Below are 23,276 nucleotides of genomic sequence, written 5' to 3' on the forward strand. Positions count from 1 at the left end.
TGAGATCCCCGGGCTCTGCACGGACGGCAGTGCTTATCCTGGGCCCTGCAGGGAATGGGATCGGGCATCACTCTGCGAGGGACCGCACAGGTCGCTGGTTTTGGGCTGGTGTTTCCAAATCCACTTGTTTAAACTCTCCTTTTTGGGCTACTGTTCTCACGTTCGCCTGTTTAAATGCTCGGTTTGGGGCTGGGTTTCCCAAATCCGCTTGTTTAAGTGCTGGTTTTGGGCTCCAATTCCCAAATCCTCCTGGGCTGCGTCTTATGGGAGTTCTTTATGGGTTCTGAGACATTTTTAGGGCTTTCCTGGATGGGTTGAGGGTGTGAGAGAACAGGAATTTCCGGGCTGTTGGTTTTCCTGGGTTTTAACCGTGAGTAGAGTGATGGAAGTGCTTCCGTGGGCCTGCTGGGCTGGTTCTTGGCTCACTGGGAATTGTGTGAAATGGAAATAGCCTCGCAGGTGCCAGGGCTCAGGGAAGGAGCCTGGGAATACCTGTGGGGCCCGTGGGCTCCCCTTGCAAATCCCCAGATCTCATGGAGTACTGGGCTGGATCTGCAGTCTCTGTGGCACAGCAGGAATTTATTGTTAGGTTTGTCTCCTGTTTCCCCATCATTGTTTCCATGGAAAATACAGGATTTCTCTGAGGAATAGCTCCAATTACAGAGCTGCTCAGCCTTGCTCCAAGGGGCTGCTCCTGATCCCAGAAGGAATTGTGTGTCCTGGAATTTGTTTTGTGAATTCACAGGTGTTGGTGCTCTCATTTGGGAGTAAATATAAATAATTCTCTCTTTGTTTCCTGCCTTATCTTTCCTTAATCCGTTGGATTAGGAAGTTTCCCAGGTGAATGCTGGGAAGGGGGGGCGGGTCTTACTTTGTGAGGTTCCTTGTGATTCCGCAGGGGATGGGAAGTGAACACCTGGCCTCAGAGTTCCCATTTATCCTGTGAACACACCTGCACAGGGATTTCCAGGTGTCAGGAATCTCTATGGATGCACCTGCACAGGGATTTCCAGGTGTTGGGAATCCCTGTGGACACACCTGCACAGGGATTTCCAGGTGTCGGGACTCTCTATGGATGCACCTGCACAGGGATTTCCAGGTGTCAGGAATCTCTATGGACACACCTGCACAGGGATTTCCAGGTGTTGGGAATCTCTATGGACACACCTGCACAGGGATTTCCAGGTGTTGGGAATCCCTGTGGACACACCTGCACGGGGTGACAGGACAAGAGGACGTGGCCTCAAGCTGTGCCAGGGGAGGTTCAGGTTGGACTTCAGGAGGAATTCCCTTGAGGAAAGGGTGGTCAGGCACTGGAAGGGGCTGCCCAGGGAGTCCCCATCCCTGGAGGTGTCCGAGGAAGGACTGGACGTGGCACTCTACTGCAGGCTAGTGACAAGGTGTAGATTAGGCATAGCTTGGATTTGATAGTATTGGAGGTGTTTTCCAACCTCAGTGATTCCAGGATGCCAGGAGCAATGGGAATCACACAAAGGCAGGTGTGTGGCTGCCTTTCAGATCCAAAATCAGCTCTGATGTTTCTGGGGTACCTTTTCTCAGCCCAGAGCGGCTGATTAACTTCTGCGGGAGGCTGGGGAGGACCAGTGAAAGTCCATTCTACATTCCCTCCTTCCTTCTGACCCAAAGGATTTGGAAAACAACCGCTGTGATGTTTGCACTGGATCATCCTTCCCGGGCTGCTGCCCCGGGCAGGGGAGAGCTGTGCTGTGAGACAGAGCAGGGCCCAGGGGATTGTGCATGGAATTCTCAGGGAATCTCTCCATTCCCTGGATGGTACCTTGGTGTTAGTGGTGGCTATGGGATCACCTCTTGAAGCTGATCTGGGCGTTGCTGTCTTGCTAAAGGAATCTTGGGGCTCTGGGACCTTGGGTGGCACCATGTCAGTGCTGTGATAGTGCTCCCAGTTCAGTGTTCCCCTCAGTTCTTGGGCTGGGACCTTCCCACACCCCTTGGGTGTTTTTCCTTTGCTCTCTCCTGACAGTCTTGGCTCTCTGCACCCCTGGAAATGGGTACAATATTCCAGGCCCTTGGGTATTTTTCCTTTGCTCTCTCCTGACAATCTTGGCTCTCTGCACCCCTGGAAGTGGCCACAATATTCACCGATACCATTTGGGAGAACAAAACCTCTGTGGAGGGATTTTGGAGCATTCCCTATCACTATCAGCCCTCATGCCCTCACATCAACTCCTCTGCCAGTGCCTGACTTCCTTCTGCATTCCTGAATCCCATCTGGGTTGGGTGGGTGGTCCTGCCCTGCAGGAATGTGTGGTCTCCATTCGGGACTTCAGTGACATCAGTTTTATGAGCCTCAGTTCCATTCCCTTGGCTGAGCTGTGCAGTTTGGCAAAAGTCATTTGGGAGCCTGATAGGGTCAGCCACGGAATCATGGAATCACAGCCTGCTTTGGAATGGGAGCAGTCTTAAATCTCATCTGGTTTCACCCCCTGCCCCATCCCTGGGAGCATTCAAGGCCAGGTTGAACAGAGCTTGGAGCAACCTGGGATAGGGGGAGGTGTCCCTGCCCATGCAGGGGTGTGGGACTGGATGAGCCGTGAGGCCCTTTCCCACCCAAACCATTCCATGATTCTGTGTCACTGGCCACGTCTGCCATTGTGGGAGCCATTTGCTCATGAGGTGCTGCAGAAATGGCCCGTTTTGGGAGGTTTTGATTCCTGCCAATCTCTAGGAACACACCTGGGAAGTAGCAGAGAAGCTTTGGATGTGCCCCATGCTCTGGATTCTGCATGTGCCAGCAGTAACTGCCAGCACTGCTGTTCCCAGTTGGGAAAGAGCATTCCATGGGCTGTGGGAAAGGAGTTGCTAAAGCAGCTGAGGAGTCCTAAAGGTTACGGTGCCCACAAGGGTTTCCAGAGTTCCAATGGAGTCCTCAAGGGCTTTGATGGTAAACAGGGACAAACTACTGAGATGTGGTATCTGTCAGGAAGGGCCTTTCCTGGACACTTGCCTGTTGTAGAGGAGTTTGTTTCTGGAAACGGTGGTCAGGCCACTGGAAGGGGCTGCTGCTTGAGGTTGGAAGTCCCCTTGCTTGGAGGTGGTGTCCAAGGAACGACTGGACATGGCACTCAGTACTCTGATCTGGTGATAAGGTGGGGATCAGTCACAGGTTGGACTCCATGATCTTGGCATCTTTTCCAACCTCTGTGATCCTGGGATTCTGTGCTGCTCAGGCTGCTGCTCCTGACAGGCTCAGGTGATGCTCTTCCAGCCTCTCTGCTGTGGGCAGTGTGAAAGTACTCAGCTGAATTCCTGTTCCATGTCTTGGCGAGGAGGTGGAGCAGGGATGGAGCCACACGCCCTGGCCATGTGCTTCATCCTTCCTTTTTGCACTTGTGTCTCCTTGAATATCCGCGTGGTTTGATGCTTGTGGTTCCTAAATGAACGGGATTCTGTGGTTTTTGTCCTTTTTGTGTGTTTATACTTCAGAGAAGTTCTCAACCCTGTAACAAATTTACAGGAATATTTCTGAACTCTTGGAGTTCAAACCCCCTAAAAGGGCTCAGCCATGCTCAGACACCAGAATAGCAGCAGGAGTCCGGGTCCCATATCTATTTCTCTCCAAAGAAGCTCCTGTTCTCTTGCTTCCTCTACCAGCTTTTCCCGAGTTTTTTTCCCTCTTTCCTCGCTCCAGATGGCTGTTAAAAAAAAACGGATATGGGAATAAGGTTTCAGGGGAGGAGCCTGAGCACAAAGCCCCAGCTGCTCCTTGCCAGATGCTGTTGTTTGGCCCCAGGGAACTGAGCTGGGCCTGTTCCTGGAAGCAGGGTTATCCCAAGGTGCCTGGAAAGAGGAAATCAGCAGTCCAGGCTCTCTTGAGTATGAGGATGGAGGCTGGGATGGGTTTGCACAATGTGCTGCTTTCCAGGGAGCCTGGAGTGACAGGGTGATGATGATCCTTGGGGAGTGTTCCATGGTGAGGGATATATGCTCAGGAATTCCTGTTGGAGCCATGCCATTGGTCAGCAGAGATCACCCCTGGATCTGTGAGTTCTTCCCAGAGGGATGTGTGGTGGCAGGGAGCCTGGAGCCAGCAGTGCCTGGTGCTCCTAGGCACTGCTGGGTCCTTTCAGCCTCGGCTTCATCCTCTGTGTCAGAGCTGGGATGTTCTGGAGCAGTTTTTGGAAGCTGTTCCTGTTAATGAGCCCAAATACGTAAATTATATTAACCTCAGTCCTGCAGTGGGCTGGGTTTGGAAGAATCACAACAGATTGGGCTCCTGGCTTTCTTATTCTGAATAGTTACATTTGGCAGCCCTTCACTCTGTTCTTCTCCCCCCACATCTCAGAGCTCCTGTAGTGGTTTGGTCCAAAATACTCATTCCTTTTTACCTTCTGTGAGATAAGAATTAGGAGAAAAGCAAAGCAGGCACCAAACTTGAAAGAATATAAAGAAGTTTATTAATAGACCTAAAAGAAGAAAAAAAAAAAAAAGAAATCAGACCACACCTTCAGAACACTTCTCCTCCCCCCGCCTTTCCCCCTTCTCCCACTGACGATGTGAAAAGACAACCCTTGAGATGTTCAGTCTGTTTACCACTTCCTTGTTCAATTCATTTAGGAAGTGGAGTCTCTCTTGCTCATGCTATGGAGACATTATCACAATGAGACAGCCGCCCGGGTTGGTTCTCTGCTCGCATGTGAGTCCCTTCCCCGACTTGCAGCTTTTCCCACAACTGCTTTCGAGGGTCCACTCTTGAATTACTGGGGTACAGTTTTAAGGTTGAGCCATTCAGAAACAAAAGTTCTCTTCACCCATCTCTGGGAGCATTTCCATCTCTGAGAATAGAGGCCCTCCTCCTTTCCTGGGAGAAAAAAAAGCATCTTCATCTCTAGGACTATCTCTGGGAGCATCTCTAGGAACTGAGGTCTTCTCCTTCCAATTGGAGCAAGAGTCCTCATCACTTCCATCTCTCCCTTTTCAAACTTCTGATCAAATTACAGCTGCTTCAGCATTTGCTTATTCCAGCACAGGTGCCTTTGCTCACAAGTGCAGTTTGAACGCTCCACCCCACATGCCTTCATGAAATCACAACGGGTACTCTGATGTATCATAGTCCATCACCATCATAGCTTTACAACAGATTTTCACCTTTAAGCATCTCCTCTTTCTCCTCCCTCAGGTTTTCAGCTCTTCACAGCACTAAAAGGGTTAATCTCACCTGGGCCTCACAGCTGGAATTTCTCTTATCGCTGTTGGTCACATTATCTTTGCCAGGCAGCTTCAGCTGAATCTTCATCTTCGGCTGTAGCAGGGCTGGGGGGGCCGCAGGTGGAACGGGGCTGCACGGCTCCAGGATGGCTCCAGGATGGCTCCAGGATGGCTGTGGCCCAGCTCGGCCTGAGCAGGGCCTGACCCGGGCCCTGCAGCTGCATGTCCCAGCACTGGAAACGGGACAGAGAGCTTCCCGGGGTTTGTCCGTTCTTAAATGTGGACCACAGAGGCAGTCAAAATTCTAAGTGGCTTAAAAAATTGTCCATATTCAAACTGGCCAGCTGATAGGTTCTGTCAGGTCACAGAGGAAGCTGTAAGCACCTCTTTGCAAGAAAATCACTTCCGGGACTATGCTTGCTAACCCATGACAGTTCCTAAATTGGAATAATTAAGTTTTTTAAGCTGGAGGAGATGGGAGGAGCAGTGAGAAAAGGATTTGCAGGCTTTGAGATTGGCTGGGGAGAACACTGGGCCTGAGTGTCCAATGGCAGAGATGTGGGAGGGAACAAGGGCAGCTGGTGACAAACAGGGCTTCAGCCAGGTGGGAAAGGACAAGAAGGGTTTTTTTAATTAATTTATTGGATGTTCCACAATCAAAATGAATCTTGGAGATGAGGGAGCCTTCTTTTATAAACAGATCAGCGTTTCTGGGTTGTGTTTGTGGTTGGGTGGAGATGGCATTTGAGGACATGGTCACTGCTGGCATTGGCAGTGCTGGGGACAGTTGGACTTGGTGGGCTGTGAGGGCTTTTCCAATCTCAGCAATTCCATGACACCACATCACTTTGCTGGTCTTGTTTCCAGTTTGGGTGTGGCCTGTGCAGTCGTGGCTTTGTGCACTGGAGTTTGCCAGTTTGCAGCTCCAGCCGCCTCTGTTCCCACGTCAGCTCCCTGTTGGTGCCCTGGTGTTCCCATCATCCATGGCTGGTGTTCTGTCCAGCCATGAACTTCTGAAGGGACTGGGGAAACACCTGCAGCTCTGGATACTGTCCAGACACCTGGAGAACAGAATTTTGTGCTGGGAGGGTTTGTCTCCTGTTTGCTCCATGTTCACTGATCCTAGAAAATGCTCACAACACCCCCCAGGGAGCTGGAGGCTGCACAAAACCAGGAGTCTCCTTCTTGCTGTAAAATAAGTCAGATGATTTGAGGGTATGTCCTGGAATGGTTGGGGTGGGAAGGGAAACTGTGGCTGCCCCATCCCTGGAGGTGTCCAAGGCCAGGTTGGATGGGGCTTGGAGCAACCTGTTCTAGTGGAAGGTGTCCCTGCCCATGGCAGGGGGTAGAATGGGATGAGCTTTAAAGTCCCTCCAACCCAAGCCATTCCATGATTCTGTGACAATCCAGGAGAAGCTTTGCAGTTGGTAAAGGAAAAGCTTCAAGTCCTGGTTCCTGCTCTGAAGAGAGGTTTTTCCGTGCTACTTGTACTGGGAGCAGAATCTTCCCACAGGAGCGTGTCCAGGACCACAGGCTGGAGTTTGTCCGCTTTGGTTTTTGGGTGGTTGATGGGAAATGTGGAGTCGAGAGAAGGAACCAGTTCTGTTTTGATGGATGGTGCTGCCAGAACCCACATGAGCACTGAAGGCAGGGCCACATCTGCTGCTGGGGGCTGAGCAAAGGGTCCCAGCAGTGAGATCACCATGCTGGAATTGTGGTCCCAGCAGTGCAGTCATTGGGTTGCTGAATTGCTGGAATCAGTCATGGTTCCAGTAGTGGCATCGCTGTGCTGGAATCACAGTTCCAGCAGTGGGATCACCATCCTGGAGTCACAGTCCTGGCAGTGGGATCACTGTGCTAGAGTCAGTCACAGTCCCAGCAGTATGATTCATGGTTCCAGCAGTGGGATTGCTGTGCTGGAGTCATAGTTCCAGAGAGCTGGAGAGGGACTTTAGACAAGGGCTTGGAGTGACAGAACAAGGGGAATGGCTTCCCACTGCCAGAGGGCAGGATTAGATGGGACATTGGGAAGAAATCCTTCCCTGTGAGGGTGGGGAGGCCCTGGCACAGGTTGTCCAGGGAAGCTGTGGCTGCCCCATCCCTGGAAGTGTTCCAGGTCAGGTTGGACAGGGCTTGGAGCAACCTGGGCTAGTGGAAGGTGTCCCTGCCCATGGCACGGTGTGGGACTGCGTGAGCATTAAGGTCCCTCCAAAGCATTCCATGATTCTGTGATTTGGGAAAGTTTCAGAGAAGGTTTTAAAACGAGAACTTGAGAAAGTTGGGTCAACAGAGCCGGGAGGGAGAGGTGGGATGAGAACACTAATGGGGACATCAGACATGGGATCTATTGAGGGGATGGAGATGATGTGAGCAAGGATTGAGGATTATCTGATTGTCTGTTCGTGGAAAACATGGTTGGAGAACTCTGTAAGTGTCCAATACATCCCTGGGTTTGTAAAATTGCTGGGATGGCTCTTCCCACAGGGAATGCTGGGAATATGGTTTTCCTGACATACAGGGTTTGGAAAGGGTTTTTAGCCAACTGTGATGTTCTGACATGAAGTGCTTTGGTTTTCTGGGAAGGAAGAGACAGGTCACTCCTGTGAGAACAGTTTTCCATGAGCATTTTCTGTTTCCTTAGGGTACGGAGTCCATTAAGATGGAAAATGGGCAAAGCACAGCAGCAAAGCTGGGGCTGCCCCCTCTCACCCCAGAGCAGCAGGAAGCTCTCCAGAAAGTGAGTAAAACTGATGGGAGTTTGCTGTTTGGGGGGGTGGTGTTGTTTGGGTTTTTAATGAGCCTCTGTCTCTGGTGGGGCCAAAGGGAACTCAGCACCAGATCTCTGGGATCGCAGCCATGCTGGAGGGTCCCACAGGCACATTTGGGTCCAGGAATTACTTGTTTTGGTTTAGAGTTCATAGACACTTTTTGGGAGCATGATGGGGAGTTGCTGTTGGGGTGGGTGATAGCAGGTTTGATTTAAAAGTAATTAAGTTCAGAAAAATGGCATCCTAAGTCAGATGGGAATTCTGAGCTGGGGTATGGGTGCCACAAAGTCACTGAGGAGCAGCTGCTTCTCCACAAGGACTGGGGTTGGGTTCTGCTCTAGCTGGCCTGTCACTGTCCACACCAGAATGCATCCCAGAACATCCCTGTCCTCGGGATGACAAGGATAGAGAGCTCTGTCCTCACGAGGCTCCATGTGGATGTGCCTGTGCTGTCACAGCTGTCCCTCTGTGTATGGTGGTTGGCTCCCAGCCTCATTCCCTCTAGCTTCTCCAGAGCCTCTGGATGCAAACCTCCTTGTCCATTTCCAGGTTTCCTAAGCTCAAATCCCTTGGGTTAGATCCTCCCATTCCCTGGCAGCTCCCAAACCACAGCCATGGAGACCAGGTGCCCAGGGGGGTGGCTGTGTGTGTGTCCTGGGGAATGTGCACAGGTGTGGGGATGAGGTTTGCCTTGGCACAGAGCCTCCGTGCGGCACGGCTGGAATCTCTGGCTTTGCCAAAATTGGAGAGGACTGAGAGAAACCCCAAAGGAGCCTTGTTGTGTGCAGGCAGAGCCAGAGGTGAACTGGGGCATTTAGGGAGCAGAGCCAGGGAAGAGCTGGTGTGTTTTGGGAGCAGATCCAGAGCAGGCCGGGTGTGCTGAGAGGGGAGAGCCCAGCCCAGGGGTGGCCATGGGGAGGTGGAGGCCCTTCCCTCCTGTAGCACCTGTCTGTGCAGACGCTCTCTGAGAGGAGAGGACTGAAGGAGGCCGTGCCCCACCCTGGGCCCTGCAGGTAAGGGGCTGTGGTGGGATGTGAGGGCGGAAGAGGGGAATGCCGAGCTCCTGGTGCATGCTGCTTCCCTGCGCTGCCCCTCACAACATCCCGCTGTGTCCCAGGGCCTCGAGGTGCTGGGGAGCTGTGGGCAGTGCCGTGGTGCTTAGGGATGGAGACTGGAAGGTTCTGGGAGCTGTGGTGCGGAACCAGGCGTCGCTCCCTGCCCCACTGTGTTGTACTGCCCCTACAGCCCCTGTTTTCCTTCCAGGCCAAGAAGTACGCGATGGAGCAGAGCATCAAGAGCGTGCTGGTGAAACAAACCATCGCCCACCAGCAGCAGCAGCTCACCAACCTCCAGGTGAGACCCCCCTCCGAGCTGCTCCTTCTGCCTCGTGCTCCCCCCGACACGGTGGAGTTCTCAGGGCCCTCGGAACCAGAGCACAGCCCTGAGCCTGCAGCTCACCCAGGCACCCCAACTGACCTCACAAATTGCCCGCAAATCTCTTTGATTCCAAGAGGAAATGGTTAAAAATTCCTGTCCTGTTGGACGTCCCTCCATGAGATAGAAGAAGCCAAAGACTTTGCCGTGGGTTTTGCTTCTGAGCTATGTTTAAGGTGGTGAAGGCAGAAGTGATCCTGGGAACGATGTCCTGTCACCATCTCCTCTGCCTGAGGGAGGGTCCCTGCATCCCCGTGTCCCAGTGCTGGCCCATTTCCCTCCCCTGCACCCAGGTGCTCTCAATTTTGGAGAAGTTCTGTTGGCTGTTCCTGCTTGTACTGGAATGTCCATACTGGGAGAACCCTTAAATGGGGTTTGACCTCCCCTGCTTCAGATGTTTCTGGAACATGTCTCACTGCCTTTACTTGAAGTCAGGAAGCCCAAAACAAGGGCTTTGCCTGAGGAATCCCTGTGGATGTGCTCTCCTTGCCCGGCAGCTGAGGCCGTTTGGGGCTGTGCCTGGTTCTGAGGGTCTGCTCTAGTTGAGGGGCTCCTTTTAAATGCTGGGGGTGAATCAACGACAGTGGTTGCAGAGGTTACTATTGCCTTGAGTCCCCCCCTGGGATCCCACCCTGCTTCCCGAGGCAGCGGCAGCAGCACAACCCCACCCTGGCCTGGTGGGACTGGACTCGGCAGGGTCCTGGAGCTGGACAGTCCTGGGGACCAGGCAGTGAGGGCCGAGGAAGGAGAGGCCTCTCCGCAGGTGCCCCTGTGCCGCCGCTCTGCTTGAGTTTGTACAAACAGCCGTAGTATGCTCAGCTCCAACAGACTGAACTCTGTCTTTACTGTCTTTCAGATGGCAGCAGTGACAATGGGCTTTGGAGATCCTCTCTCACCTTTACAATCGGTCAATAGACATATTCACTTCTTCTGGGGCACTTGTCTTAGTCAGGGCCTAGCGTGGGGACGTTCGTAGTGGTGCCAATGCTCTTGTCCGCGCCCAGCACAGCCCTCCCACATCCCCACCTGTACTGGACACGCCCAGGAGCAGAGCGAGGTGTCACTGCCCCGAGAAGACCCCAGGCTGTGCAGTCTGCGGGGACACTGCCACTCGGGGGCAAAGACAGCTTTAGATTTCCACCAGTTCTGAACACACCCGTGAAATTGTGGGAGCTGCATTTCTAGGGATGCTACAGTTCTGAGGTCCCGACCTAAAACTAACGGCCAAGGTAACTCACCAAGGGGCGATTTCTTGTGGAACGACCTCCCAGCACCCAGAGCCGGCCGGTGCTGGGGAGGGCCGGGGCGCCGGAGGTTGGCAGAACATGGTGTAGCCCAGGCTCAGATGCTCTTTACTATGTATGGTCCAGACCAGGGGAATATGGCACGTTCCAAGTGCAGCAAAAGCAGGATGGAAGGGACAGAACTGCAGGACTGATCAGAGAACTTGTGTGAGCCTTTGTGCCCGTTCTAATCAGAGGCCACAAAGAGCTGAGCAACGTGGCATGATCCATCCCCTCCTTTTTCCTAGATGTGCTGGACAAAGTGTCCTATGACTCGTCTCTGCACCCAAAGGTTCATTTGTAAATTCCTTTGCATGTTTGTAAATACCTTTCAGTCTTGCTAGAATATGAGATTTGTGCCTAGTGTAAAACACAACCGGAGGTTTGAACTCCAAGAAAAAGGGCACTGAAGTGAAATCCCCACTCTCCCTCCTTTGGCAGTGGGTGGTGTGTCAGTGGGGAGCCAGAATGGATGTTCTGGGACAGGGGTAAGTTTGGAATGGAACAGAGCAACCATCTTGGTGTGGATTTGGCAGAGACGGTGTCGGAGCCCTCATGCCTGGGAATTCCTCCCATCCCTGGGGCTGCTGCCTGACAGTGGAACTCCAGCAATTTGGCTTAAATGACTTTTGGCTCATTCTACCCAGCTGGGCACAGCTGAGTTGGTGGCACAGAAAAGTTTTAATGGCTTATGACCCCCAGGCACTGGGCTGTGACCCCTTTTCCTCAGCTATTCCTCCCTCGGGAGTCACAGGCGGACACAGCCCAGGAGCAGGAGCCTGGTACAGTTCAGAGCAGTCAGGATATCCCATTCTTGCCAGATGCTTCATCCCAGATCCCATTGTGAATGCACAAAGTGCAAACAGCCCCCTGTCCAGCACTTTTCCTGTTGCCAGGGTTCCCCAGTTCCTCCGTGGGGGCAGCACAGCCTGAACTCCCTGAGCTCTGGGTCTCAGGGCCCAAGTTACAGCTTCCCGTGGGCTCAGTCCTCCCTCCACATGTCACAGTGTAAGATTCCCACGTCCCTTCACCATCCTCTGGTGTCATTGTGTCATGACTGATGCTTGTGCTCAGGGTTGTGCATCGCCTGCTTTGATATAAGAGCACCCCACGGTGAGGTTTTGGCCTGTCCTTAAAAAAACCTCCCAAATCCCTTTAGAGCAGCATCAGTTGGGGGCTGCTGCCTGGCTGAGGCTGCAGGTGCTTTTCCATGTTACCCGAGGAGAAGCAGGCACAGGGGCAGTGAAACCAGTGTGGGGCCTGGTGAGAGCAGTGAGATGTCCAGGCAGGAGGCCCTGACACTGACCTGTGCTGAGCTCAGGTGCCCAGGGCATATCCCCCACCTGGATGCTCCTGTTGGTGACCCACAGACACCAGAGTCAGCACAGCCCACCTCAGCTCTGCCTTTTGCAGGTCCAAAATCCCAGGGTCATTAAGGCTGGAAAAGACCTCCAAGGTCATCGAGTCCAACCTGTGCCTTATCCCCACCTTGTCACCAGCCCAGAGCACTGAGTGCCATGTCCAGGTGTTCCCTGGACACCTCCAGGGATGGGGACTCCACACCTCCCTGGGCAGCCTCTTCCAATGTCTGACCACCCTTTCCAGGAAGGAATTCTGCCATCGGAAAATCCTGAGTCCTCCTCACTCCCCCCCTCTCCTTTAGGGTCCTGTGGCAGGGCAAGGTGGGGATTTCCTCCTGCGGAGGCTTCTTGGGAGAGGCCTCTCCCTGGGACACCCGGGGTGACACTGGTGATGGCTGTGACCCCCAAACGGACACGCTGCAGAGGGGCTTTCCTGCACCAAAGCTGGGGATGTGCTGGAGCACCTGGGAGACCACCCAGCCACTGTCCTGCATGTGTACGTGCCATAGTCCTGCTGGTCACAGCCTGCAGAGTAAAGAGAGCCATGGCCCAGCCATGCTGGGAAATCCTTAAGCCAGGCAAGGGGCAAGCTGGATGTCACCACAGGAGCAGCAGTTGGGGCTGGATGTCACCTCAGGGGCAGAGTCTGGGCTGGATGTCACCACAGGAGCAGCAGTTGGGGTTTAATGTCACCACAGGAGAAACAGCTGGGGCTTGGTGTCACCTCAGGAGCAGCAGTTGGGGTTTGATGTCACCTCAGGGGCAGAGTCTGGGGTGAGAGCCGTCCCTGTTTGCAGTGTCCTGTATGGAGTGGCAGGAGTTAAACCCTCCTAGGTTGTTTTCTCCTGTGGCCAGTGGTAGTCCCAGACAGGTGCTGTAGGGAGCAGGAGCCCCTCGGGTACAGGCTGTGTCTGTGGTGCTGTGCCTGTCACAGATGAGCTCTCCCTCCTTTTGGGTTGCAGCATCTCCAGGCAGAGCTCCTGCGCTCATTAGGGCACCCCAGAAATCAGCCTCAAGAAGGCCCTGAGTGCTTTCCCTCTGCCCCAGGGGTGCCCAGGCATGGCAGAGCTCCTCTGCTCATTAGGGCACCCCAAAAATCGTCCTCCTCAAGGTCCTGGTTGCAGCCCCTCTGCCATGGGGGTGCTGGGGTAGGAAGGGGGTGCTCAGAGCTCCCTGCTATGGTGCTGGGCAGGGTCAGAGGCATCACCTACTGCTGCACGTGCTCTGCACCAGCCTCTTCCTGCCCCAGGTGTGTCCCACCTGTCCCAGAGCCATCCCCTCACATGCAGGCAGTGACTCCTCCAGACCCCATGGTGTGGCCACATCTCCAGGGCCACACGTCCCTTAGCAGCTCTAGAGCTGCTCTGGGGGTTACAGACACGAAGGACACACTGTGCTCTGCTTTTGGGATCCCTCCTGTAAGGAATGGCTGGATTTGTCTTGAGAACAGGTTTCCAGGCAGACTTAGGACACAGTAGCAGAAATCCTCTGTGCAGCTGTGTTGGGGCTGCACCAGTACAGCCAGTGCCGCCAGGCAGGGATGAGTACTGGCACCACACGCTTCCCAGGAGTCCCACTGGGCCACGGGAGTGTTTGGCTTTGCTGTTGAGCTGTGGAAGTGGTGCCCAGTACTGGATCTTGGACTGCTGGGGGTGGGGGGAGGCTCTGGAGCCAGAGGGAGCGGGGGGAGGTTCCCAGTTCCAGACCCTTTGCTGCCAGGGAGGATGGGGCGGGGGTGGGAGTGCCGATGGATCTCTGCTGTCGGGGGGGAGCGGGAGGGATTCTCCCAGTGCCCAGAGCTGAGCCCTTTGCTGCCTGGAGGGGGAAGCTGCCCTAGAGTGAAGGGATTCCCTCCTCCTGCAGGTGTGGCTGGAGATGAGATCAGGCTGGGGGACACCCGGCCAGAGGGACCGGAATGTGTCTGCCCCAGGATGAGCCGGACTTTATCCGGGACTGAGCCGGATGGATCCGCTCCAGCGCCCTGTGCAGCGAGCAGGGAAATCCTTCTGATCCAGGCTGTGCCAGAGCTGCCGCCGGGGGTGGCTCCCGGGAGGGAAGCAGGAGGGGGAGGAGGCCCCAGTGGCCACGGCCAGCCCAGCACTGACCAGCCAGTCCTTGTCTCGCTACAGATGGCGGCTCAGAGGCAGCGGGCACTCGCCATCATGTGCCGGGTCTACGTGGGCTCCATCTACTACGAGCTGGGGGAGGACACCATCCGCCAGGCCTTCGCCCCCTTTGGGCCCATCAAGAGCATCGACATGTCCTGGGACTCTGTCACCATGAAGCACAAGGTGGGATGGGGCTTCCAGGCTGGTGGGAGGTTCCCTGCCCATGGCACGGGGTGGAACTGGATGAGCTTTAAGGTCCTGTCCCACCCAAACCATTGCGGGATTGCCTGGGTCTGGCAAAGAGCAGGTGAGCTGTCCTGGGAAGGAGTGGAATTCCTTGGGGGCAGCGAGAGCTGGTGCTGATGCCCCAGTGATGAGGCATTTTGGAGTCTTCTGCAAGGATATTTCTTTCAGCCATGTGTCCTAAACACAAAATAACCAGCTTTGCTGGTTATTGAATTGGATGAGATACTGGGAAGCAATTCCTCCCTGTGAGGGTAGTGAAGCCCTGGCACAGGTTGCCCAGAGAATCTGTGGCTGCCCCATCCCTGGAAGTGTCCAAGGTCAGGCTGGATGGGGTTTGGAGCAACCTGGTCTAGTGGAAGGTGTGGAACTGGATGGGCTCTAAGGTCCCTACAACACAAACCTTTCCATGATTCTATGATTCCCAGCCCTCAAGGAACATCCTCCTCTCTTCAAGGCTTTCCAGATGCAGCCAGGAGAGGAAGGGGCCTCTATCCTTGTGAAGAGCAGGTTCCTTTTAGCACTGGGGACGAATGTTTGCAGCTCCCTGATCTGCGTAGGGCAGGAGTCTGTGTGGGAGCCAGGGGTGTGTGGGGTGAAGTGCATGGAATCACAGAGTCATTGAGGTTGGACAAGAGCACTTGAATGAGCACCACATTCAGTCATTCCTCGGACATCACCAGGGATGCCTCCCTGGGCAGCCTGTTCCAATGCCTGACCACCCTTTCAATGAAGAAATTCCTCCTGATGTCCAACCTGAAGCTCTGCTGAAGTGCTGACAAGGCAGCAGCCCTGAGTGAGATGGGGTTTTGCTGTGGGACCTCAGAGACCGAGAGGCTCCAGAATCAGGTGCCCTTGGTGGAACCTCTGCAGGCCATTTTCTGCCATTCTCTAAGGAATCTTCTTGGGCCATGAGCAGGAATCAGTGGGGTGGGAATCAATTTCACCTGTAGGGATCTGCTCCATGGGAAACCTTGGCTGTGTTAGATTGGCACAGCTGGAGTGATTGACAGGTGTCTCCTCCTATCCCAGGGCTTTGCCTTTGTGGAATACGAGGTTCCGGAAGCCGCCCAGCTGGCCCTGGAGCAGATGAATTCTGTCATGCTGGGGGGAAGGAACATCAAGGTGAGTTACATGCCTGCTCTGAAAATTCCTGCTTCTCTTTTCCTGGGAATAATTGTTTCATGCCTGGAAATGCTCCCCACAGCACTGTGATGGGGGAAGGAACCTAAAAGCTGTTCCCTGATGGACCTTGATGTCCAACATGGGGCACACGGCGGCTCTGGGTCCCTCCTCTCCGAGGAGAAACCGCCGGCCTGCGAGTCCCGCCTGAGATTGGCTCCAGGGACTCGACTCAGGTTTTCCCACACACACATAGAATTCTCTTGAAGACAAAGTAAAGGTGATTATATCTTATATGATGTCTCTGACATGCCCTGAGGGTGTGCAGGGTCCCATGGCCCAGGGGGTTTAGGAGACCCTGAAAAAAAGGGGTAGGAGCACTGTGATTTGCTTGCAGAATCCTTCTCAGTCCCTGGAGGTTGGTGTTTGGTGGGTCAGGGAAGGTAAATGGGAGAGGTACCGGGAGGAGGGAGCAGAGCCCAGATCCTGGTAGTGCCAGCTGTTCCTGGAGCTGTCCCTCTGTTGGTGATAGCCCTTTGAGGTGTCCTGTGGTTTGCACAGGCAGGAAGGGACCAAGTGCTGCCCTGCTCCATGGACTGTCCATGTCACAGAATAATGGAACTGTTCCCATGGGAAAACCCCTCCCAGCTCATCGAGGCCAACCTGTCACCCAGCCCAGAGCACTGAGTGCCATGTCCAGGCGTTCCTTTGACACCTCCAGGGATGGGGATTCCACCACCTCCCTGGGCAGCCCCTTCCAATGCCTGGCCACCCTTTCCTTGAAGAAATTCCTCCCGATGTCCAGCCTGAGCCTCCCCTGGCACAGCTCAAGGCCGTTTCCTCTTGTCCTGTCTCCTGTTCCTTGGGAGCAAAGCCCAACCACCCCGGCTGCCCACTCCTACCTCAGAGGCAGAAGGTTCCCCCTAAGCCTCCTTTTCTCCACGGTGAGGCCCCCAGCTCCCTCAGCTGCACCTGGTGCTCCAGGCCCTTCCCAACTCCATTCCCATCCCTATCCCTGCAGGTGGGGAGGCCCAGCAACATCGGGCAGGCTCAGCCCATCATTGACCAGCTGGCAGAGGAGGCCCGGGCCTTCAACCGCATCTATGTGGCCTCCGTGCACCAGGACCTGTCTGACGACGACATCAAGAGCGTGTTTGAAGCCTTTGGGAAGATCAAATCCTGCACCTTGGCCAGGGACCCCACGACAGGGAAGCACAAAGGCTACGGCTTCATTGGTACAGCCGGGTGGAGCTGGGGCAGGGGCGGGAGTGTCCTCTGCTCTTGGGGGTGGCTTTGGGGTTGGGTTTTCCACTCTAGTGAAGGAATTTTGTTAAGTGATAGGAATAAATTGGGAGCTGGTCAGGGCTGGATTTAGGAATATAATTTATAGCAGCTGTGAGGGTGGTGAGGCCCTGGCACAGGCTGCCCAGAGAAGCTGTGGCTGCCCCATCCCTGTAAGTGTCCAAGGCCCGGTTGAATGGAGCTTGGAGCAATCTGGTCCAGTGGAAGGAGGCCCTGCCTATGGAAGGTGGCAGGGAGTGGGACTGGATGGTCTTGAAGGTCCCTTCCCACCCAGACCATTCCATAATTCCATGATTGAACAACAGAAGGCTCATTTGTGAATGATCTCTTCCTGCAGAATACGAGAAGGCCCAGTCCTCCCAGGATGCCGTCTCCTCCATGAACCTCTTTGACCTGGGGGGTCAGTACCTGCGGGTGGGCAAGGCCGTGACGCCCCCGATGCCACTCCTGACCCCGGCCACACCTGGAGGACTCCCACCCGCGGCTGCTGTCGCTGCTGCCGCCGCCACTGCCAAAATCACGGCACAGGTGAGATGTGGGGAGGGCTCAGGGGAGGCACAGGGACGGCTCAGATGAGGCACAGGCACAGCTCAGGGCACAGCTCAGGTGAGACACGGGGACAGAACAGGGACAGCACAGGTGAGGCACAGGCACAGCTCAGGGCACAGCTCAGGTGAGACACGGGGACAGAACAGGGACAGCGTAGGTGAGGCACAGGCACAGCTCAGGGCACAGCTCAGGTGAGGCACAGGGACAGCTCAGGGCACAGCACAGGTTGCCCAGAGAAGCTGTGGCTGCCCCCTCATCCCTGGAAGTGTCCAAGGCCAGGTTGGATGGGGCCTGGAGCAACCTGGGGTAGGGGAAGGTGTCCCTGCCCATGGCAGGGGGTGGCGCTGGATGAGCTTTAAGGTCCTTTCCAACACAAACCATTCCAGGATGTCATAATTCCGGATCATGCTCTGTCCCAGGATTTCACACATGGAAGCTTATCCCTGGCACCTGGGGAATCTGAGACACCAGATCTTGGAATGATCTGGCACAGAACTGGTGGGGAAGGTTGGAGAGAATTCCTAGTCTGGAAATCAAACCAGCAGTGAGGGAAATGTTTGCAGAAGAGGCTGAAAGAAAGCAGGGAAGGACATGGAAGGGGCAGAGGGATGAGGGTAGGAGCAGTTGTGTGAGCAGCACTCTGGTGAAAGGTCCCACCTGTAGTAGAGTGGAACAGGCCTGGAATGGTTTAGGATGTTGGGAGACAGGAGAGGCAGTGGTGGGGTGGGTTGGATATTGATACAGAACTTGACTTCTCTGATGTAGTTTGCCTGAAGTACCAGGAGCTCCTGGGTGGGAACAGTGGACACAGATTCCCATGGCTGTGCCCCCATCCCTGCCTTGGGCAGCAGGATCCCCCCATGGCACTGTAGCCCATGGAGAAAGAAAATTCCAGCACTGTTGGGTTTTGGGATTTTCTCAGGCAGGAATTGCTGGTCAGTGCAGTCCCTGGTGCTGCTGCAGCAGAGCTGGGGTTAGAAGAGGCTTTTTGGGGAATGTTTCCCTGAATCAAAGGTGGAGGCAGGAGTGGGAGGAGCTGCCCCTTGCATGGAACTCGCAAGTCCCCAGGAAAGATTCCACAGGTCTGGAAACCTCTGCAGTCAAGGGAGGGAGGAAGCTGAGACATGGCTGGAATTACTTGGATCAAAATCACTTTGGGAAAGAACTATGGACTCTTCTTAAGTGAAATGGTAGAGATGTGATACAGATACGGATAAATCCTGCTGTTTGTCAAGAAACTGCGGGATCTGTTCTGTGAGGAGAGTGGCACTAAAGAGAGTGGAGCAAAGGTCATCCCTGTCTACCAGAGGTAGGAAAAGTCAGGCTTGCAAGGAAGTGAAGGAATCAAAAGTGTTGGGAGAAGTTTTTTAGCCATTTCAGTGAGAAGTGGGGGCAGCTGGTAACCAGTGTAGCCAGAAATTCCAGTGGTTTTGTTCCAGCACTTTCCCATTCCCCTTCATTAGGAGCTTCATCTCCAGTGGAAATAGGAGTGGCCTTGTGGGCACTGGGAGCAGAGCCCTGATGGGATGGGTTGGATCCCAGAGTTTGGGTGTTTTATGTAGAGGAGAGCTGGGATATTGCAGCAGCTTTGAGTCGCAGATCCATGAACATGTGGGAGTGGAGGGACAAAACCTTGGGATCTCCTGCTGTGCCACATCAGGGATTACAGGAGCCCTGAGAATACAAGGAAGAGAAGGATGTCAGCAATTAAATCAGGACTACAGTGGCCTGGGAAGCAACAACAACCAAAAACATTGGGGTCCTGGAGTGTGTTTTAGGCACATTGTTTTCCGTACTTCCATGGAAGTGTTTATTGTTAAACTGCATGTTCCTCCCAAATGTTGTTGGAATTCTGGGCACCTGGAGTTGGGGTGTTTATTGGGATGTGAGTTCCAAGAGGAAGTTTTTTTTCCAAGGTGCTTCAGAGTCTGTTTCCCTGCTGGGCTGGGTGACACCTTTCCCTTCCCCAGCAGCACTGGGAGCTCCTGGGAATGGGAGCATCTGGCACATGCCAGGTGTAGGAGAGCTGAGCCTGGCTGGGTGCTCTGCACGTGCCCTGGGGCAGGGCTAACCCGAGGTTTTCTGTGTCCCCCACAGGAAGCCGTGGCAGGAGCTGCAGTGCTGGGCACGCTGGCGACACCAGGGCTTGTGTCCCCTGCCCTGACCCTGGCCCAGCCCCTGGGGGCTCTGCCCCAGGCCGTGATGGCAGCGCAGGCCCCTGGTGTCATCACAGGTGGGACCCCTCCTCCTGCCACCTGTGTCCATTTTCTGCTGTCACCTCTGTGTGTCCCCTTCTGTCACCTGTGTCCCATTCTGTCACCTGTGTCCCTTTCTCCTGGCACTTGTATGTGTCCCCTTCCTCCCATCACCTCTGTGTCCTCTTTGTTCTGTCATGTATGTGTGCTCTTGTCACCTGCGTGCTTGTCCTCCTGTCACCTGCATCTGTCTGTCCCCTCGTCCTGTCGCCCACGTGTGCTCTTCCCTTGTCACCTCTGTGTGTCCCCTTGCTCCTGTCACCTGTGTATGCTCTACCTCTTGTCACCCATGTCCCTTTTCCACAGATGGGACTCTGTACCTGGGGTCCACTTGGAGCCAGAATCTGCTCCTGGCCCTGCCTGGGCAAGAACTCAGATGTTTTATGGATTAATTTTGGTGTCCCATAGATGGGACAGGCCATGGGTTCCCAGCAGGAACACCTGGCATGGGGGGAAAAGCTGGATAATTGGCACTGGTGTCACTGACCATTGCCCAGGTGTCACTGACCATGGCCTGGGTATCACTGAATGTTTCCCAGGTATCACCATTGTCCAGTGTCACTGACCACTGCCCAAGTGGGCATTGCCCAGATGTCACTGACCATCACCCAGAGGTCACTGACCATCTTCCTGTCCTGTGCCCTCCCAGGTGTGACCCCTGCCCGGCCGCCCATCCCAGTGACCATCCCACAGGTGGGGGTTGTGAATCCCATCCTGGCCAGCCCCCCGGCCCTGGGGCTGGTGGAGGTCAAGAAGGAGAAGGAGGAGGAGGAGGTGTTCCAGGAGTCGGAGCGGCCGGAGATGCTGAGCGAGCAGGAGCACATGAGCATTTCCGGGAGCAGCGCCCGGCACATGGTCATGCAGAAGCTGCTCCGCAAGCAGGAGGTGAGTCCAGGCAGGTCACAGCTGCCTCGTGTGTCCCAGGGTGGGCTCTGCACGCTGGGGGGGCTCAGGAACACCCACAGTACCTCTGAGCTCAGGGGACTCGGGGACACCTGCAGCAGCACAGGGAAAATGAGAGTAGTGCCCAAGGCTCCTTGTGGTTCCAGAGTGTATCCCAGGAAATCCCGGGGATGACACACAGCATTCCCAGCCCACGGGAATTCCTGATCCAGGGGCCAGCCCCTCACAGCCAGCAGCAAACAGACCTGGAAACTCAGTAATTATCCCTGGGAAGCTGAGCCATCAGTCCCATGGAGCGTGCCTGGAATGGCCAGGGTGCTTGGGTGTCTCCTCTGTGTCTCCAGGCGTTAATTCCTCCGTCCCTTCCCTTGCAGTCCACGGTGATGGTGCTGCGGAACATGGTGGATCCCAAGGACATCGATGACGACCTGGAGGGAGAAGTGACGGAGGAGTGCGGGAAGTTCGGGGCTGTGAACAGGGTCATCATCTACCAGGAGAAGCAGGGGGAGGAGGAGGATGCCGAAATCATCGTCAAGATCTTCGTGGAATTCTCCATGGCCTCAGAGACTCACAAGGCCATCCAGGCGCTCAACGGGCGCTGGTTCGCGGGCAGGAAGGTGGTGGCCGAGGTCTACGACCAGGAGAGGTTCGACAACAGCGACCTCTCAGCATGAACTGCATCCCATGGCTGGGCTTGGATCTGGGGAATGGGCCCAACTCTGGTCCCAGGGCCCAGCTGAGCTTGGTTCCAGGGAATTGGTCCAACTCTAGTCCCAGGGCCCAGCTGAGCTTGGATCCAGGGAATTGGTCCAACTCTGGTCCCAGGGCCCAGCTGAGCTTGGATCCAGGGAATTGGTCCATCTCTGGTCTCAGGGCCCAGCTGAGCTTGGCATCTGGGAATTGGTCCAAGTCTGATCCCGGTGCTCGGCCAAACTCCAGTCCGAGGAATCCACCCAACTCTGTTCCAAGGAATTGGCCAAGCTCTACTCCGGGGACTGGCCCTGCCCCCTCTGCCTCCCAGGCTTTTTGTAGCTGTGTGTAAAGGACATTCCAGGACATTCCAGGGCGGGCACAGGGATCTAGTGTCTGGGGAGTTGGGATAAAAACACAAAGCAAGCTGGTGTCACCTGTGTGTCTGTATGACAGGGCTGGCACCTCCTCAGCCCAGTCTGGCACAGGGCTATTATTATATCCAGGGACATTATTACATCGCAGAAACCTAAATTCTTTAAACCCAGAGTTCCAACAGGCTGGCACTGCACTGGCATCTCCACAACCCAGCTTGGCACCTCCTCAGCCCAGGCTGGCATAGGACTGGCACTGCACTGGCATCTCCACAACCCAGCTTGGCACCTCCTCAGCCCAGGCTGGCACCCTGAGGAGCAGGGCTGGGCTTAAAGAGGTGCTGTGGGTGCCCCTGCCCAGCCCCGAGCTCCCTTCAGCCACGCTCAGCTCAGGACCCTGCGGCCCCTTTGGGGCAGGAGCCACCACTTCCCTCCAGGATGGGCCCCAAGGGGTTGGGATGGAGCCAAGGGGGCACTCGGGGTGGGGGTGTCACCCTTGGGGGCTCCTGGCAGAGGGAGGGGGCTGGGGGTGCCGGGAGGGAGCCCTGATGCAGAGGAACTGTGAGCTGAGCCCGTGCTCAGGAATTCCACAGACCTGGGATGCAGCAGGAGGTCTGGAGAAAATGATCCTTTTAGTTGAGGAATCCAAATCGAAGCAGAATGATCTCCAAGGAACTGCAGCAGGGAATTCCGAGCCCAGCCTCCTTCTGGGGGCTGCTGCCAAGCTTGGGCGTGTCCTGCAGCAGAGCCTGGGAAACTCAGCCTGGGCTGGAATCGCACGGGCTGCAGCAGAGCCGGGATGCTGAGTCAGCACAGCTGCGATGTTGGGATGCTGGGGTGTCCTGGAGCTGTGTTTAGAGCAGCGGGGGGGGGCCAGGATGCAGGGATGCTGTGTCTGTGGCAGCAGGGATGTTGGGATGCAGGGATGTTGGGATGCAGGGATGCTGTGTCTGTGGCAGCTGGGATGCAGGGATGTTGGGATGCTGTGTCTATGGCGGCTGGGATGTTGGGATGCAGGGATGTTGGGATAGCAGGGCGCTGTGTCTACAGCAGTTGTGGTGCTGTCTTTGACAGCCCCGAGCTTTCAGGGGTCGCTGCGCAGCCATTGAGCAGTTCTGTCTGGGGGCTCCTGTCAACGGAGGCTCTGGTGTTTAAGGAAAAACATCCCAAAATCCATGGGTAAGCACGGGACCTTCTTCCTTGAGTGCTGCAGCTCAGGGCCTGAGCGTGGCCAAGGCTGGGCTGGACGGGGCTCTCGGCCAGGATGTCCCTGCCCATTGCAGGGGGCTGGACGAGATCACTTTAAAGGTCCCTCCCAGTCCAGACTATCCTGCGATCTGGGAGTCCAACCTTTCTAATCCCTGAAGGAAGCGGCAGCGGGGGGAAGGAGAGGCCAAGAGGCTGCTGGGGATGGGCCTCCACATCTCGGCTCCGCAGCCAAGGGCTCACGGACTCCAGCTCCGTTTTGGAGTAGGGCTCTGAGGCTCCTCGTCCGGCCAGGGATTCACTGTGGGACCAGAGCTTGATTGGGATGTGGCATCCAAGTCCGAGGAGAACGAAGACCCCGTGATTGCTGGGGAAAACAAGCAAGGATGGAGAGGCCCCCAAAGAAATAAGTGACATGGAATCCGCTCCCCAGGAGAGGACACTGGACGGGCTTTGAGGCCGCCCCGTCCCGAACCATCCCAGAGCCCCCG

The 23,276-nt window shown here is 55.3% G+C and overlaps 1 protein-coding gene across 3 annotated transcripts in view; it reads left to right on the plus strand.

The window, feature by feature from the left end:
• The window catches only part of PUF60 (poly(U) binding splicing factor 60), a 22,327-nt gene extending 696 nt beyond the window's left edge, over positions 1-21,631 (plus strand). The window contains exons 2-11 of one of the 3 annotated variants that reach the window (XM_042020892.1): positions 7,829-7,924; positions 9,219-9,308; positions 10,246-10,296; positions 14,163-14,324; positions 15,417-15,509; positions 16,528-16,741; positions 17,146-17,336; positions 19,455-19,590; positions 20,262-20,497; positions 20,890-21,631. In XM_042020892.1, coding sequence (XP_041876826.1) covers positions 7,829-7,924; positions 9,219-9,308; positions 10,246-10,296; positions 14,163-14,324; positions 15,417-15,509; positions 16,528-16,741; positions 17,146-17,336; positions 19,455-19,590; positions 20,262-20,497; positions 20,890-21,189 — 1,569 coding nt within the window. In that variant the 3' untranslated portion in view covers positions 21,190-21,631. Of the gene's footprint in view, positions 1-7,828; positions 7,925-9,218; positions 9,309-10,245; positions 10,297-10,327; positions 10,619-14,162; positions 14,325-15,416; positions 15,510-16,527; positions 16,742-17,145; positions 17,337-19,454; positions 19,591-20,261; positions 20,498-20,889 lie in introns of those variants that run through there. The other 2 variants (XM_042020894.1, XM_042020895.1) reach the window with 2 other exon arrangements.
• The last annotated feature ends 1,645 nt before the right edge of the window (positions 21,632-23,276 follow it).

This window comes from Corvus kubaryi, unplaced genomic scaffold (genome assembly GCF_017639235.1).
Source record: "Corvus kubaryi isolate FWS band 111438036 unplaced genomic scaffold, C.kubaryi_AGA036_p1.0 37063, whole genome shotgun sequence".
NCBI lineage: Eukaryota > Metazoa > Chordata > Aves > Passeriformes > Corvidae > Corvus > Corvus kubaryi.